The sequence below is a fragment of the Panthera onca genome, chromosome D2 (assembly GCF_046562875.1).
Source record: "Panthera onca isolate mPanOnc1 chromosome D2, mPanOnc1 haplotype 2, whole genome shotgun sequence".
Taxonomy (NCBI): domain Eukaryota; kingdom Metazoa; phylum Chordata; class Mammalia; order Carnivora; family Felidae; genus Panthera; species Panthera onca.
The window spans coordinates 31,272,231-31,286,497 of record NC_138349.1 but is presented as its reverse complement, the minus strand read 5'-3'; the positions used below and the strand labels follow the sequence as shown (position 1 = coordinate 31,286,497).

General features: G+C 41.5%; 1 protein-coding gene across 4 annotated transcripts in view; it reads right to left on the bottom strand.

The window, feature by feature from the left end:
* The window catches only part of MMS19 (MMS19 cytosolic iron-sulfur assembly component), a 34,331-nt gene that overhangs the window by 8,867 nt on the left and 11,197 nt on the right, over nt 1–14,267 (bottom strand). For 3 of the 4 annotated variants that reach the window (XM_060641838.3, XM_060641840.3, XM_060641839.3), the window contains exons 2-11: nt 11,110–11,158; nt 9,193–9,293; nt 8,189–8,274; nt 7,732–7,806; nt 7,261–7,330; nt 6,564–6,692; nt 6,412–6,473; nt 1,005–1,091; nt 487–561; nt 9–86 (exon numbers count right to left, since the gene is read on the bottom strand). In XM_060641838.3, the coding sequence (XP_060497821.1) occupies nt 9–86; nt 487–561; nt 1,005–1,091; nt 6,412–6,473; nt 6,564–6,692; nt 7,261–7,330; nt 7,732–7,806; nt 8,189–8,274; nt 9,193–9,293; nt 11,110–11,158 (812 nt within the window). Of the gene's footprint in view, nt 1–8; nt 87–486; nt 562–1,004; nt 1,092–6,411; nt 6,474–6,563; nt 6,693–7,260; nt 7,331–7,731; nt 7,807–8,188; nt 8,275–9,192; nt 9,294–11,109; nt 11,159–14,267 lie in introns of those variants that run through there. The other variant, XM_060641843.2, reaches the window with a different exon arrangement.

The following is a 14,267-nucleotide window of genomic DNA, read 5'->3' as shown; positions in this document are numbered from 1 at the left end:
ACACTCACCTCTCTGCGGATAGAAGCCCAAAGGCTGGGGAGGAAGTCTTTCAGTTCCTTCTGTCCGTACACAGCACAGCAAGCATTCTGCCAAGGAAAGCGCAGGCATCAGCTATCTACACAATCAGACTTCCGAGGACATGCAGGCACCTCAGTAGAATGGCACCTGAAGGAGCATGGCTCTCAGCAATAGAACCAGCAGGATTTCACAAAAGTCGTATCCAGGTCACAGAAAAATGGAAGTTCATCCTGACTGATGGAAAACAAGCATAGAGTTCAGCCTTTCCTCAGCTGCCACTCAGTTACTATGGGACCAGACAGTTATGTAGCTGGTGCGGGGGATTGCTTTAGGCCAACATATAAGCCCAGATTCTGGTTATCCCTCTCATGAAGGCCACTGGATTATGTTCCCTGGCTCTCTGCTATATTCATTAGCGCCCCTGAATTGTCTAGACAGCTGGACCCTGGGAAGAAAGAAACCACTCACCAGAGTCTGCAGAGAATCCAGCTTGGCACTCAGAATCTCAGAATCTACTTTCTCAATCAGCAGGGGCAGCAGGAACTGTGGGAGAGAAGGAAGAAGTGAAGTCTGAGATGGGTAGTGTTGTAGCAATGCCAAGGCCAACTATGTCTTTACTGCCACCAGTCCCCAGCGTAGGACCTACATCAGAGAATTACAGTTGAATCAGGAGTTGTGACTGTAAACCAACCTTCCTGCCAACCTGTGGCCAGACTCCCGATTAACCTGAAAAGTGGGCTAGTTGGCAACACTACAAGATTTCAAAAGAGAGCACCATATAGGGACTGGATTATTTTAAACAAAGAGATGGTAAAGTTTTCTACTCTGAAGGTCTGAAGATATTTGCCACACAAGCCTTAAGACATTTGCGGGAATGCCATACCCTAAAATGTATACTGGATCTTTCTTTTTCCCATACTCTTACTATTCTTTCTTCAGAGCCTTCTTTGGGCTGAGGCTACATACCTAACCTTGGCTAGACCCACCTCAGCAAATCGCGGTGTAGAAGCCAGCACAGCTCGAAGACTCAGGATGAGGTCTTCTCTCTGGATACCGTGGGGATCATTAGGTGGCTGGAAAAGGGAAAAGGGCCATGGGTTTGCACAGCTCTTCAGACCACCCTTGGATACAGGATTCAACCTGGCAACCCTACAGAATAGGGTGATATTTATACCCAATCCGGCAGAATAGTGTGATAGAAGGCCCCAGCAGAAAGACATGCTTACTCTCACATGTTCCTCCTTGGGAATTTCTATCTGTTGAGCATTTATGTTCTATCTGATCTATCATCTCATCATTTGAGAGACAAACACCTCAACTTTCTGGTATGTTACTTTCTTCTTTGTATATATCCTATGACTGTATGTTAGAAGACATTGTTTTCCCTTTAAGATATATATACTTTTAAAACTGTAATTGTTTTGAAGATAGGGTTTATGTTTTTTAATTTTTTAATGTTTATTTATTTTTGACAGACAGAGCATGAGCAGGAGAGGGGTAGAGAGAGAGTAAGACACAGAATCCAAAGCAGGTTCCAGGCTCTAAGCTGTCAGCACAGAGCCCAACATGGGGCTCGAACCCACGAACCAGGAGATCATGACCTAAGCCAAAGTCAGTCACTTAACTGACTGAGCCACCCAGGGGCCCCGGATTTATGATCTTTTTTTTCCTGCTTAATAAGGTACATTTTTCTGTGGTATTATTCTTTCATAACATTAGGTTTTGTGACTGTTACTATTTCATTGTGTAGTTGAGCCACAATTTATTTAAATAATTCCCCTTTGATGGACATTTCTATTTTTTCATTCTTATAAAAAAGGTATAATTCTCTCAACATAAAAAGCATTGATGGTTTCTGTGTCAAAAAGCCAGTCTGAAGACGTGTATCAGATTTTCTTTTTCCTCTTTAGAAACAAACACCAAAAATACAGCAAAAGGATTTTAAGACATAAAGCTATAGGTGCCTGGGTAGCTCAGTCAGTTAAGCATCTGACTTTGGCTCAGGTCATGATCTTGCAGTTTGTGGGTTTGAGCCCCGTGTCAGGCTCTGCACTGACAGCTCAGAGACTGGAGCCTGCTTCAGATTCTGTATCTCCCTCTCTTTCTGCCCCTCCTGCGCTTGTGTGTGCGCTCACGCTCTAAGATAAATACATAAACATTAAAAAAAAAAAAAGGGGGCGCCTGGGTGGCTCAGTCGGTTGGGCGACCGACTTCGGCTCAGGTCATGATCTCATGGTCCGTGAGTTCGAGCCCCGCGTCGGGCTCTGTGCTGAGAGCTCAGAGACTGGAGCCTGTTTCGGATTCTGTGTCTCCCTCTCTCTCTGACCTTCCTCCATTCATGCTCTGTCTCTGTGTCTAAAATGAATAAACATTAAAAAAAAAAACAAAAAAACAAAAACAAAAGACATAAAGCTAGAGGCACCTGTCTGGCTCAGTTGGTACAGCATGTGACTCTTGGATCTTAGGGTCATAAGTTCAAGCCCCATGCTGGGTGTAGAGATTATTTAAAAATAATAATAATTAAAAATTAAAAATAATTAAAACAACAAGACATAAAGCTAAAGGTTGAGGAAAATAGGTTAAGAGATGTTAGCAATAAAATTTCAGAAGCTAAAAAGAAGAAGGATAAGAAAATGACTTAACAGGGCCAAGACAACAGTCTGAATCCTCAGTAGTCTTGGGAAAAGCCTACTCAAAAAGCTTTGCAACTGGCAGTACCAGGTGCCTTTGGAATTGGGAGTGGGGTTAGAGAACCACCTAGATTGCTTCCTAGCTCCTCCCTTTCTTCAGCAGAATCTGGATGTTTAATTCTCTGGAGAGGGTAAGACAGAGGTCCCTAATCTTGGAGATGTAGGTGCAGCAGTGGGCCTGGGAAAATAGGGTACCTGATCCAAGAGGAAGGATAAAGGAATCCTGAGGATGATGGTAAAGGAAGATTCAATATCTACTTTGCATAACGAGTAGGAAGCAACCAGTTGAGACTATATGGATGGCCAAGTTAAGAATGGTTTTTAGGGGTGCCTGGGTGGCTCAGTCGGTTAAGCGGCCGACTTCGGCTCAGGTCATGATCTCGCGGTCCATGGGTTCAAGCCCCGCGTCGGGCTCTGTGCTGACGGCTCGGAGCATGGAGCCTGTTTCAGATTCTCTTCTCTGACCCTCCCCTGTTCATGCTCTCTCTCTGTCTCAAAAATAAATAAATGTTAAAAAAAAAAAAAAAAGAAAAAAGAATGGTTTTTACATTTTTTTCCTTTTAATTCCAATGTGGTTAACATACAATGTGTTTTCTTTTTTTTTTTTTTTTAAATTTTTTTTTAACGTTTATTTTTATTTATTTATTTTTTTTTTTTTTTATTTTTAAAAAAAAATTTTTTTTTCAACGTTTTTTATTTATTTTTGGGACAGAGAGAGACAGAGCATGAACGGGGGAGGGGCAGAGAGAGAGGGAGACACAGAATCGGAAACAGGCTCCAGGCTCCGAGCCATCAGCCCAGAGCCTGACGCGGGGCTCGAACTCACGGACCGTGAGATCGTGACCTGGCTGAAGTCGGACGCTTAACCGACTGCGCCACCCAGGCGCCCCTTAACGTTTATTTATTTTTGAGACAGAGAGAGACAGAGCATGAACGGGGGAGGGGCAGAGAGAGAGGGAGACACAGAATCGGAAGCAGGCTCCAGGCTCTGAGCCATCAGCCCAGAGCCCGACGCGGGGCTCGAACTCACGGACCGCGAGATCGTGACCCGGGCTGAAGTCGGACGCTTAACCGACTGAGCCACCCAGGCGCCCCAACATACAATGTTAAATTAGTTTCAAGTGTACAATATAGTGATACAACAATTCTATATAATACTCAGTGCTCATCAAGATAAGTGTACTCTTAATCCCCTGGTTTTTACATTTTTAAATAGTTGGGGGAAAAAAAAAACCCAAAAGAATAATATCTTGTGACATATGAAAACTATATGAAATTTAAATTTCCATGTCTATAAAGTTTTATTGCTATACACTGTACCACACTCCAGTGTCTACGGCCATTTTTGTTAGAACAGCAGCATTGAACAGTTGTGACAGAAATGATAGTCTGGAAAGCCTAAAATAGTCACTATCTGGTCCTTTACAAAAAAAAAAAAAAGTTTGCCCAGCCCTGCTTCTAGAGTGAGTGTACATGCATAGTGAAAATCAAGGGAACCATCACTTATGCTGATGTGATCCACTATGATGATGCAAAGACCATAAAGCATATTTCTGATACAATAAACTAAAATAAACAGATTTAAAAAACAACAAAAAGAATATTTCTTTAAAAAAAATTTTTTTAATGTTTATTCATTTTTTGAAAGACAGAGGGAGACAGAGCACAAGCAGGGGTGGGGCGGAGAGAGAGGGGGACATAGAATCCAAAGCAGGCTCCAGGCTCTGAGCTGTCAGCACAGAGCCCGACACAGGGCTCGAACTCACCAATGGCGAGATCATGACCCGAGCCGAAGCCAGACACTCAACCAACTTAGCCACCCCAGGTGCCCCCCACCCCGAAAATATTTCTGATAGAAATAGTTACCCTAAAGCCAGGTGTCTCTCATTTTAATTGACAAGAGCTTTCTGCTTCCCATACAGACCGTAGTGCAGAAGAACATACAAAATTCTGCTTGAGGAGCACCTGGCTAGCTTAGTAGGTAGAGTATGTGACTCTTAATCTTGGGGTTGTGAATTCAAGCCCCACGTTGGGTGTAAAGCTTCTTAAAAAAAAAATCTACACAAACGAGAAATTCTATCATTATAACTTTTTTGTGTGTGTAGAATATCCGAGAAAATACATAAGCAGTTGGAGCAGTTGGGGGCAATGATCATCTTTAAAAGGAAAATGGGTGGTTGGCAGCAAAGGGGCTTCACTCTCTATCTTTTAAATGCTGAATCATGTTCACTCTATTACATTTCAGAAAAATGAATGACATACTCTTTCCTGCCCCCAAATTATAAATGCATATATTCCAGCAATTCCACTTTTAGGAATTTATGCTACTGTTCTACCCACATATATATGTGAAATGATACATGTACGGGATATGTAAGTTGCAGCGTTGTCTGTAACAATGTAAGATTAGCAAGAACCTTTATCCTATAGAGGACCAGTGAAATTAATTAGGTATTTCCATTGAAAGGAATACTACACACCCATAAAAAATAAAGAGCTAACTTATATACTGTTATGGAACACTCTCCAGGATATACTAAGTGAAAAAGGCCAAGTACAGGAAAAGTGCATACATACACTGCCATCGGTGGGGGGAAGGGGAGCATTTGCTTACGTTATGGATGAAAAAGTTCTGTAAGATACAGACCTAATTGATAAAATGGTTGACAACAAAGAAAGAAATGGTGGTTGATACATTTTTCACCCTTTTGCACCTTTTAGGTTTTGGATAATATGAATGTATAATTTTTTCAAAACAAACACAAAATAAAGCAAAAAAAGAGAAACCTGGTGGCCTAACAAAGAGCTTTCAAGATTTCAAAGGCATAACAAGTTCTTGTGAGTTAGAAAGTGACACTGATTACAAAAGAGATGAAGAGAAATTCAGGAGAGGTGGTCCTAAGGACCATGGTGTCAACTGGAATAAGCTGGTAAGCAATTCCCCACAGCAAAGATGGCTGTGTAACTTTAAAGGCAGTAAGAGTCAGTACTCAGATGTTAGTTGGTATGCTGTCATAGAACTTTCATTTCTTCAAAACCACTAATGCTTGCAGTACACATATGCATGCATACCCATACAATGAGGAGATCCTGAATTTTTGGAAATAGAAGGGAAATCAAGATGCAGAGCAGGAGGAAGGTCCAAGGGGGTCATGGTCAGAGCATGCTGTGTATACTACACTGAACTGTGTGTCTTCTTTGTTTTGTCAATTTTGTTTCTTTTGCCTGAGATCACCCCTCAGACTCCAGGATCAGATCCTCATTCCTTAGAAACCAACTGAAATCTCATCTCATCTGTGAAGTCATTTCCTGCCTATTCTAGCTCACAATGAACTCAGTCTTTTCTGAACAATTAGAACGCCACTTGTTTTGGTCCATAATCTCATATTGTTACTTAAATGTTTTAGCCTTCAAGGGCAGGAACCATGTTTTACAATCCTGTAGCCCTTGGCACTACGTACATTGTTAAGGAGCTTAAGGAGCCCCCAAATACCCGCTGAATTGACTCCCTCCTCTGATGGCCAATGCTTCTTCATTCCCAGTTTACTAAAATGTAAGTTCACAAAGGCACAGATTGTCTCCTTTGTTCACTGCTGTGTCCTCAGTGCCTAGAACTGGACCTGACTCACAGGAGGTACTCAATGAATATGTGAATGAATCAATGAATGAACAAATGAACAAATGAATAAAAGGTGCTACTTACAGGGGTAAAATCAATAGGGAAGTAACAAGACGTCACTTCAAACAACTCCTCCACAAAGGGTCCTAAGGTAACAGAGAGACAATGAGGTCAACTTACAATTTTCACTCATCTGACAAGCCCCAACCAGCTAATTCAAGTTTACAAGGGCGTACCCAGACTATAGTCCCTAGAGATGAGGTCATGGACGATGCGGAAAGCCACCAGAAGATTTCGCGGATCCTTTTCCCCATCCATCACCTGGATGAAGCCAAAGGTGAAGTCAGCTCCTAGGCCCTTCAGCTCTGGGGAGGAGAGAACAGGTCACTATCCTCCCTCAAGACAGAAAGCTGGGCTTTCTTCTGGCTTGTGTTTTCCCTCTACTATCATTGTCCCACCTTTGCTGCTTCCCAGAGCAGACTCTTTTTGTTTTCCTATTCTGAGAGAGTGCATAGTGAAGAAGAGATACGCAATATATAACCATTCGAGGTAAGAGGTTTTTTTGGTTAAGTTTATTTTGAGAGAGAGAGCATGAGTGGGGAAGGGGCAGAGAGAGAGGGAGAGAGAGAATCCCAAGCAAGTTCCTCTAACAGCGTGAAGCCTCAGCAGGCTCCATCTCAGGAAGCTAAAATCAAGAGTCCACACTTAACCTACTGAGCCACCCAGGCGCCCCCTTGAGGTAAGAATTTAAAACATCGGTCCATACCCTATCCTTCCTTTACTGGGGAGTGAGTGGACCCCTCCCAGTTTTCCTTCATTCTTTTCAGAGTATGGGCTCTCCTATATGACTACCAAGCTAAACACGAGTCCTGGTAATGGGGGGAAAAGGGATGTGCTCGCTTTTCAGACTTGCCAAAGAACCCTGCCTTTTACCTTCTTCCCGGGTTCGCATGAAGTTGGTGATGATACTGTAGACTGTGTGTCGGTCCACCTGAGGCAGGGACTTGGGGTGAGAGAGACCAGAAGTAAAGAAAGTACTCAAAGAATACCTAAGCTGACAAAATTACTTCCTGCTTCACAATCTCTAGGTGGACAGTGCTCTTTATACTAGCATAAGAACCTAAGAAGAAATGCAGAGAAAGGCTATGGCTATTGGACTACCAGTTATAACAGGGGAGCCAATAACCAAAACCTGTCTGCTTTACTTTCTTTAGGTTTAAGAGGATGCAGGTCAGACATAATTGCATGGCTCCTTCTCCTTATATAGTAGCAAGGACTAGCATTTAAACATGGTCAGGGATCTGAAAAAGTTCAGGACTTAGAAGGCAGTATTTTTTGCTACCTAATCCTAGTTATGTCAAGGCTGAGAGACAGCAGAATACGAAAGTGACCGTTATCACTCACCTGGACGTGGACCTCCTGGAAGATGGCTTTAAGTACAGAGACAGCCAGCCCTGGGGGCAGGGCCACACACAGACTCTGGGGGAGAAGAGGAAATGTGTGAGTACTGAGGGAATTCTAGCCTTCAAGATAGAATCCCCAAAACAGGCCTAATTAGCTACAGTGGGAATCACAACATCCAGGTTCAGGAAAAAGCGCTAAGAGTGAGAAACATGGTCCCTTTTCTCGAGTTGATTAGTTCTCTACAGCTCTTTCCACTCTGGTTCTGAATTCCAGTCCCCCCAAAATACCTGTAATCTCTAGACTAAAAACAGAAGTGAAACTGGCTGACACTAGTTTATTCCCCACTTGGGCATCTGCTCCTCATGATGTGGGAGTCTCATGCCCAAAACACAAGGACAGAATTCACTGGAAAAGGGCTCCTGCAAACACAGTATGTAATGAAAAAAGGAGAACTCACAAGTGCCCTCAAACCTTGCAGGACAGATGGGATCACAAAATGATGATCCTTCAGCCGGTTCTCATAGAATAGGATCAGGTGGACCACTGCACAAACCAGAAATGCAGCCATTATTTTACACAGGCTCCTTCCCAAACTTTGTAAAGGCTGTTCCTGTTTGGGCTTTACTACAAATTTTCTCCTCCACTAAGAGATATGTCCCATGCACTCCCATTTGAGGGTGCCTTGATCAGTCAAGAAAATAGGTGAACACCTTTTATTATCAATTCTCACATAGGTCCGCATTTGAACCCACTTACAACCCCAGAACTTCCTTTCTATAGAACCAGAATGGGCAAACTTTCTCAAAGGGCCAGATAGTAAATATTTTAGGCTTGTAGGACATAGTATTGGTCACAACTACTCCACTCTGCTCAACTTGGCCGCTGTAACACAAAAGCAGCATAAACAAGGTAAATAAATGGTTGTGGCTATACGCTAACAAAACATTATTAATAAAAACAGGCTGTAGTTTGCCCACTACTATGCTATAAAGGATAAAAAATGTCTAAGGAGGGGCGTCTGGTAGCTCAGTCAGTTAAAAGTGTCTGATTCTTGATTTTGGTGCAGATCATGATCTCACAGTTCCTGGGATCAAGACTGCCTCCGGCTCTGAGCTGACAGCATGGAGCCTGCTTGGGATTCTCTCTCTGCCTTTCTCTCTCTGCCCTTCCCCCGCTCACGCTCTCTCTTTCTCTCAAAATAGACAAACGGTAATAAATAAACTTTAAGATAAATAAATGAATAATGTCTAAGGCTACATTTTAAATCCCCATGTCTTCAGCCTCAATACTTATCTCTCTGCCACATATACCAGTGAGGAATGAAGATACTGAATTAGTGGTTCACAGATTCCTTATGCCCTCCCTTTTCTCTTCCCTCCCTATAAAGTTGGCTTGAATAGACAAGGAAGGAAGCCTTGGCTCAGCAATCTGGGAAGATATTCCTACTAGCGATGCCAGTACCTTCCTTCTCCAGGAGCAAGGAGTGACACTGGAGTAGCACCTGTGACAGAAGCTGGATTCCTCGTGCCCGAGTTCGGGGTTCTGGATTCTCTAGAGATGACCTGGGGAAAGTAGGATATAGAGAGCTTGACATAACCCTGTTGAAACTTTTGAAGGCATAAATATTTTGGAAGTAGTCACACTCACCCCCTGGGCATGGAATCCAGCCCAGGAAAGGTGTTCTGTAGGTACTTAGCATTACAGATAACAGTAAAGCCAGAGTCTAAACAGCCAATTCCCAGACTGATCTGGCATTCATTAGAGGCTCATCTGACACCACCACCAACAGAAGTATCCATCTCCAGGCGCTGATTGGGCATTTGGCTTATTCTTATATGATAGTGACCTTCCTCTGAAACAGAGCTTAGCAGCTACCCACAGGGCTCAACAGATCATGGGCAGCTGCAACTTCTACCCAAACAGGAGAATAAATATATTACTGCTAAGAAAAAAAGTGCTGAGAGCAACCAAGATCTTAGGCCGGGGTGGGTAGGTGGCGGGAATCTTTATAACTGCAAGTTTACAAAGTAAGATGGTCAGAATAAATGTTTTAACTATTTAGGATTACTGAATTGGAAAACCTGGACTGAGGCAATAAGGTAACTTATCTTCAGAATAGGTCTTATAGAGATTACATTTAAACATACTTGAAGAAATCTAAGCAAGTTAATGGAGGAAGTAGAAGATTTCTGAAGGAGAAATGACTAGGACATTTGACTGAAATCTCAAGGATAAGGGTGTCTATACCTAGGGGTAAAGGGAAAAAATAAAATCACTCTTGACAGGAATAGAATAGGATCTTGTCGAAAGGCCCTGTTAAGAAGTGGAAAACTTGGTGTTTAAAATTAGACCAAGGCACACAAGTGTTCATATCAGCATTATTTAGAATACCCCAAATTTGGAAACAACCCTGATATCCACCACCTGATGAATGGTTAAACAAAATGTGAGATATTCATGTAACAGATTATTCTTCAGCAAAAAATGAAACACTATCGAAAGCCATAACAGGGATAAACTGAAAACATATACTAATGGGCATCAGGTTTCTGAGGTAATGAAAATGTTCAAAAATTGACTGAGGGTTGTATAAATCTGTGAATACACAAAAAGTGATGAACTTTGTGACATATGAATTACATCTCAATAAAGTCATTTTTTTTTTTAAATGGACCAAGGCCACACATGAGTAGAAAGGCCAAATGGTCTCTCATGTGGGAGAGAGACATAATAGCGACCTACACTCCACCTCACCCTCCCAGTTTTCTAGTTTTCTGCTTCAGAAAACAAGCTGGCTGAGACAGTTAACCTTTGCAAATAAAACGTCAATTTAGATGGTCTACCAAGTATGAAATAGGAGAAAAGCAGCAACAGACAAGCACATACTCCCTCTGGTGCCTGGATATCTGGTTTTAACACTGATCTTCCAGCTGTTTCCTCAGACCTTTTCCTATAGTGAGGATCTGGTGCAGGGTCAGCTTCCTGCAAATCCCCAGGCAGGGCCCACGAAAGGTCTGAATCAGATCCACACTGACTAGAATCCCATGGGGCAGGTAGGTCTTTAAGAGGCACAGGAGGAATCCCAGCTCTAATTAAATAACAGTTGATGGCCTTCAACCACCCATCTCACTCCAAACTTGTGGGCTGATCCAGGAACTTCCAACCCTTCCTCCCTTAGGAACTTAAGTCAGGTGGCATCAAACTTGTTTCAGGAGAAACACAGGCTTACACTGAGGCAGAGAGGAAAGGAGGGTACTGGGCCACAGCAGGAGAAATTCAGGACCAGTCAGGTCCAGGAAAGCAGCAGTGTACAACACAACCTTTTCAGAGTGCACAGGCAGGGCTGGGAGAAGGGAGCTCTACGGCACAGGCTCTTACCCAAGGGCTTCCACCACTTGTAACACTGTATAGCTTCCAGATTTCACATCTAGAGGAAACAAAAGAAAAAAATATAAACCCAGTCCCAGTATTGAAAGGATCTAATTACCAATGTTTCCTGCCTACCCTAGGGTTTGTACCTTGGGGCACCCTAGAGCCCCTTCTACGTAAGAGGTATTACTGTAACACTTCAAACATGCAGCTTCAATTATAGAAATTGAAAAGGAAATAAACATATCGTTTGTAGATAATGACTGTATACCTAGAAAATCCAGAAGAAATAACTGAAGAAATATTACAAATAAAATAATTCACAGGACTCCTGGGTGTCTCAGTCAGTTAAGTGTCTAACTTCAGCTCAGGTCATGATCTCATGGGGTTCATGAGTTCAAGCTCCAAGTTGGGCTCTCTGCTGTCAGCACAGAGCCCACTTTGGATCCTCTGTATCCTTTGTCTCTGTGTCTCTCTGCCCCTCCCCTGCTCATGCACTCCCTCTCTCTCTCAAAAATTAATAAACATTAAAAAATAATTTATTAGCTGAGTACAAAATTAGTATTATGAAATTAAGAACCTTCACATATACATATATACACAAAATGCCCTGTAAAATGATACAAAGGAAAAAAGATCCTATTTATAATAGAAAAAAAAAGGGGAGGGAAAAATACCTGGATATAAACTTAACAAAAAATGTGAAGAGCTGAATAGTGAAAAACTTTAAAGCACCAGTGAGGAGCACAAAAGAAAATGTGAACAAATAGGCATGCCATATTCATGAAAGACTCAAGAAAACAGATCTCCCAAATTAATCTATAATTTTAAGCAATCTCTATGAAAATACCAGAATTTTTATTTTGGGGGGAACTAGATAAACTTATTCTAAAGTTAAAATGCAAAAAAAAAAAAAAAAAAAAAAACCCCACATAATTAGGCAAATTTTGAAAAAGAACAATGGGGGAGGGAGGGAAGGTAGACTTTACAGATATTAAAAAATTGTTATAGGGGCGCCTGGATGGCTTAGTCGATTAAGTGTCCGACTTCAGCTCAGATCATGATCTCATGGTTCATGAGCCTCACGCTGGGCTCTGTGCTAAGAGCTCAGAGCCTGGAGCCTGCTTCAAATTCTGTCTCCCTCTCTTTGCCACCCACCCTCCTGCCTCCCTACTTGTGCTCTCTCTCAAAAAAAATAAAACATTAAAAAAAAATTTAACATGCCACAAACAAACATTAAAAAAAAATTGTTATGGGGTGCCAGGGTGGCTCAGTCGGTTAAGTGTCTGACTCAGGTCATGACCTTATGGTTTGTGAGTTTGAGCCCCACATCTGGCTTCTAGCTGCTCCCCGCCCCCCCATTCGGGCTCCACACTAAAAGTGTGGAGCCTGCTTGGGATTCTCTCTCTGCTCCTCTGCAACTTGCACATTCTCGCTCTCAAAATAAACTTTAAAAAATTGTTTCAAAGTCACAATAATAAATTTGTGTATACTTTTTTTAGTGTGTACTTTTGAATATACTTGAAGATTTCTAGAATAAAAGTAAAAAAACAAAAAAACAACCAGCATAGTATGAGTTCATATTTTTAAACAAAGAAATCAATGGTATAGAAATAGTAGAGAAAGTCCAGAAAGAAATACAAATGCATATGAGATGATTATTTTTAAAATTTCAATTAATGGGAAAACTAGACTACTCAATAAACAGTGATGGAATGATTGGGTTAATATTTGGGAAAAAAAGTCTTGACTTTGAATCTTTCATCAAAGTAAACTTTTCAAATGGATTAAAGAAAAAGACATGAGAAAATTCCTAAGTATAAACTAACATTATCAGAAGCCATTGGAAAAAAAAAAAAAAAAAAAAAAAGACTGGTTATGGGCACCTGGGTGGATAGCTCAGTGGGTTAAGCATCTGACTCTTGATTTTGGCTTAGGTCATGATCTCACAGGTTGTGAATTCACTGTCTGCAATGACAGTGTGGAGCTTGCTTGGGATTCTCCTTCTCTCTCCTTCTCTCTGCCCCTCCCACTCCCATGCTTGTGCTCTCTCAAAATACATAAACATTTGAAAAAAAGATTGGTTAAAATCAGCTACATTAAAAAATTGGATTTTCTGCAGGACAAAAACAAACAAAAAACATCATTAAGACAAACTAGAGGGGCGCCTGGGTGGCTCAGTCGGTTAAGTGTCCAACTTCAGCTCAGGTCACGATCTCACGGTTCATGGGTTCGAGCCCCATGGTTCATGGGTTCAAGCCCCACATTGGGCTCTGTGCTGACAGCTCAGAGCCTGGAGCCTGCTTTGGATTCTGTGTCTCCCTCTCCCTCTGCTCCTCTCCCACTCATGCTCTGTCTCTCTCTCAAAAATAAACATTAAAAAATAAAAAAAAAAAAAAAGACAAACTAGAAAAACATATTTGTAATTCTTACAACATAGGGCTTTTTTTAACCAACGCATAAAGCTCCTACAAATCAATGAGAAAAAGATCAACAACCGATTTAAAAATGGGCAATACCTTGGGGCACCTGGGTGGCTCAGTCGATTAAGCATCCGACTTTGCCTTAGGCCATTATCTCACAGTTTGTGAGTTCTAACCCCCTTGTCAGGCCTTGTGCTGACAGCTCAGAGCCTGGAGCCTGTTTCAGATTCTGTGTCTCCTTCTCTCTCTGCCCCTCCCCCACTCCTGCTCTGTCCCTCTCCCTCAACAATAAATAAATGCACATTAAACAAATTTTTTTTTAACATGGGCAAAACCAAAAGAATGAACAGGCATTCTACAGAAGATACTCATATTCACAACAGAAATACAAATTAAACTATATGAAAGTCTTATTTTTAACATACTAGATTGGTAAAAATAAAAAATAACTTTGTAACACACCTATGTTTGGTGATGGTATGCAGAAATAGGCACTCTTACACATTACAAGTGGAGTATAAATTGGTACAACCCCTTTATGGAAGGCAATTTGACAATATGTTTAATAAAAATTACAAGTGTATATATGTTTTAATTCAGTGAATCTTCTCAAAATTTATCCTATATCCTTGTAAAAGTAAAAAATAGTGCATACTACACACATACACACACACACACGCTGATAATGGGACATGATCTAAAATCCAGACAATGTACAAAAATAATATATACAATACTAAGTGC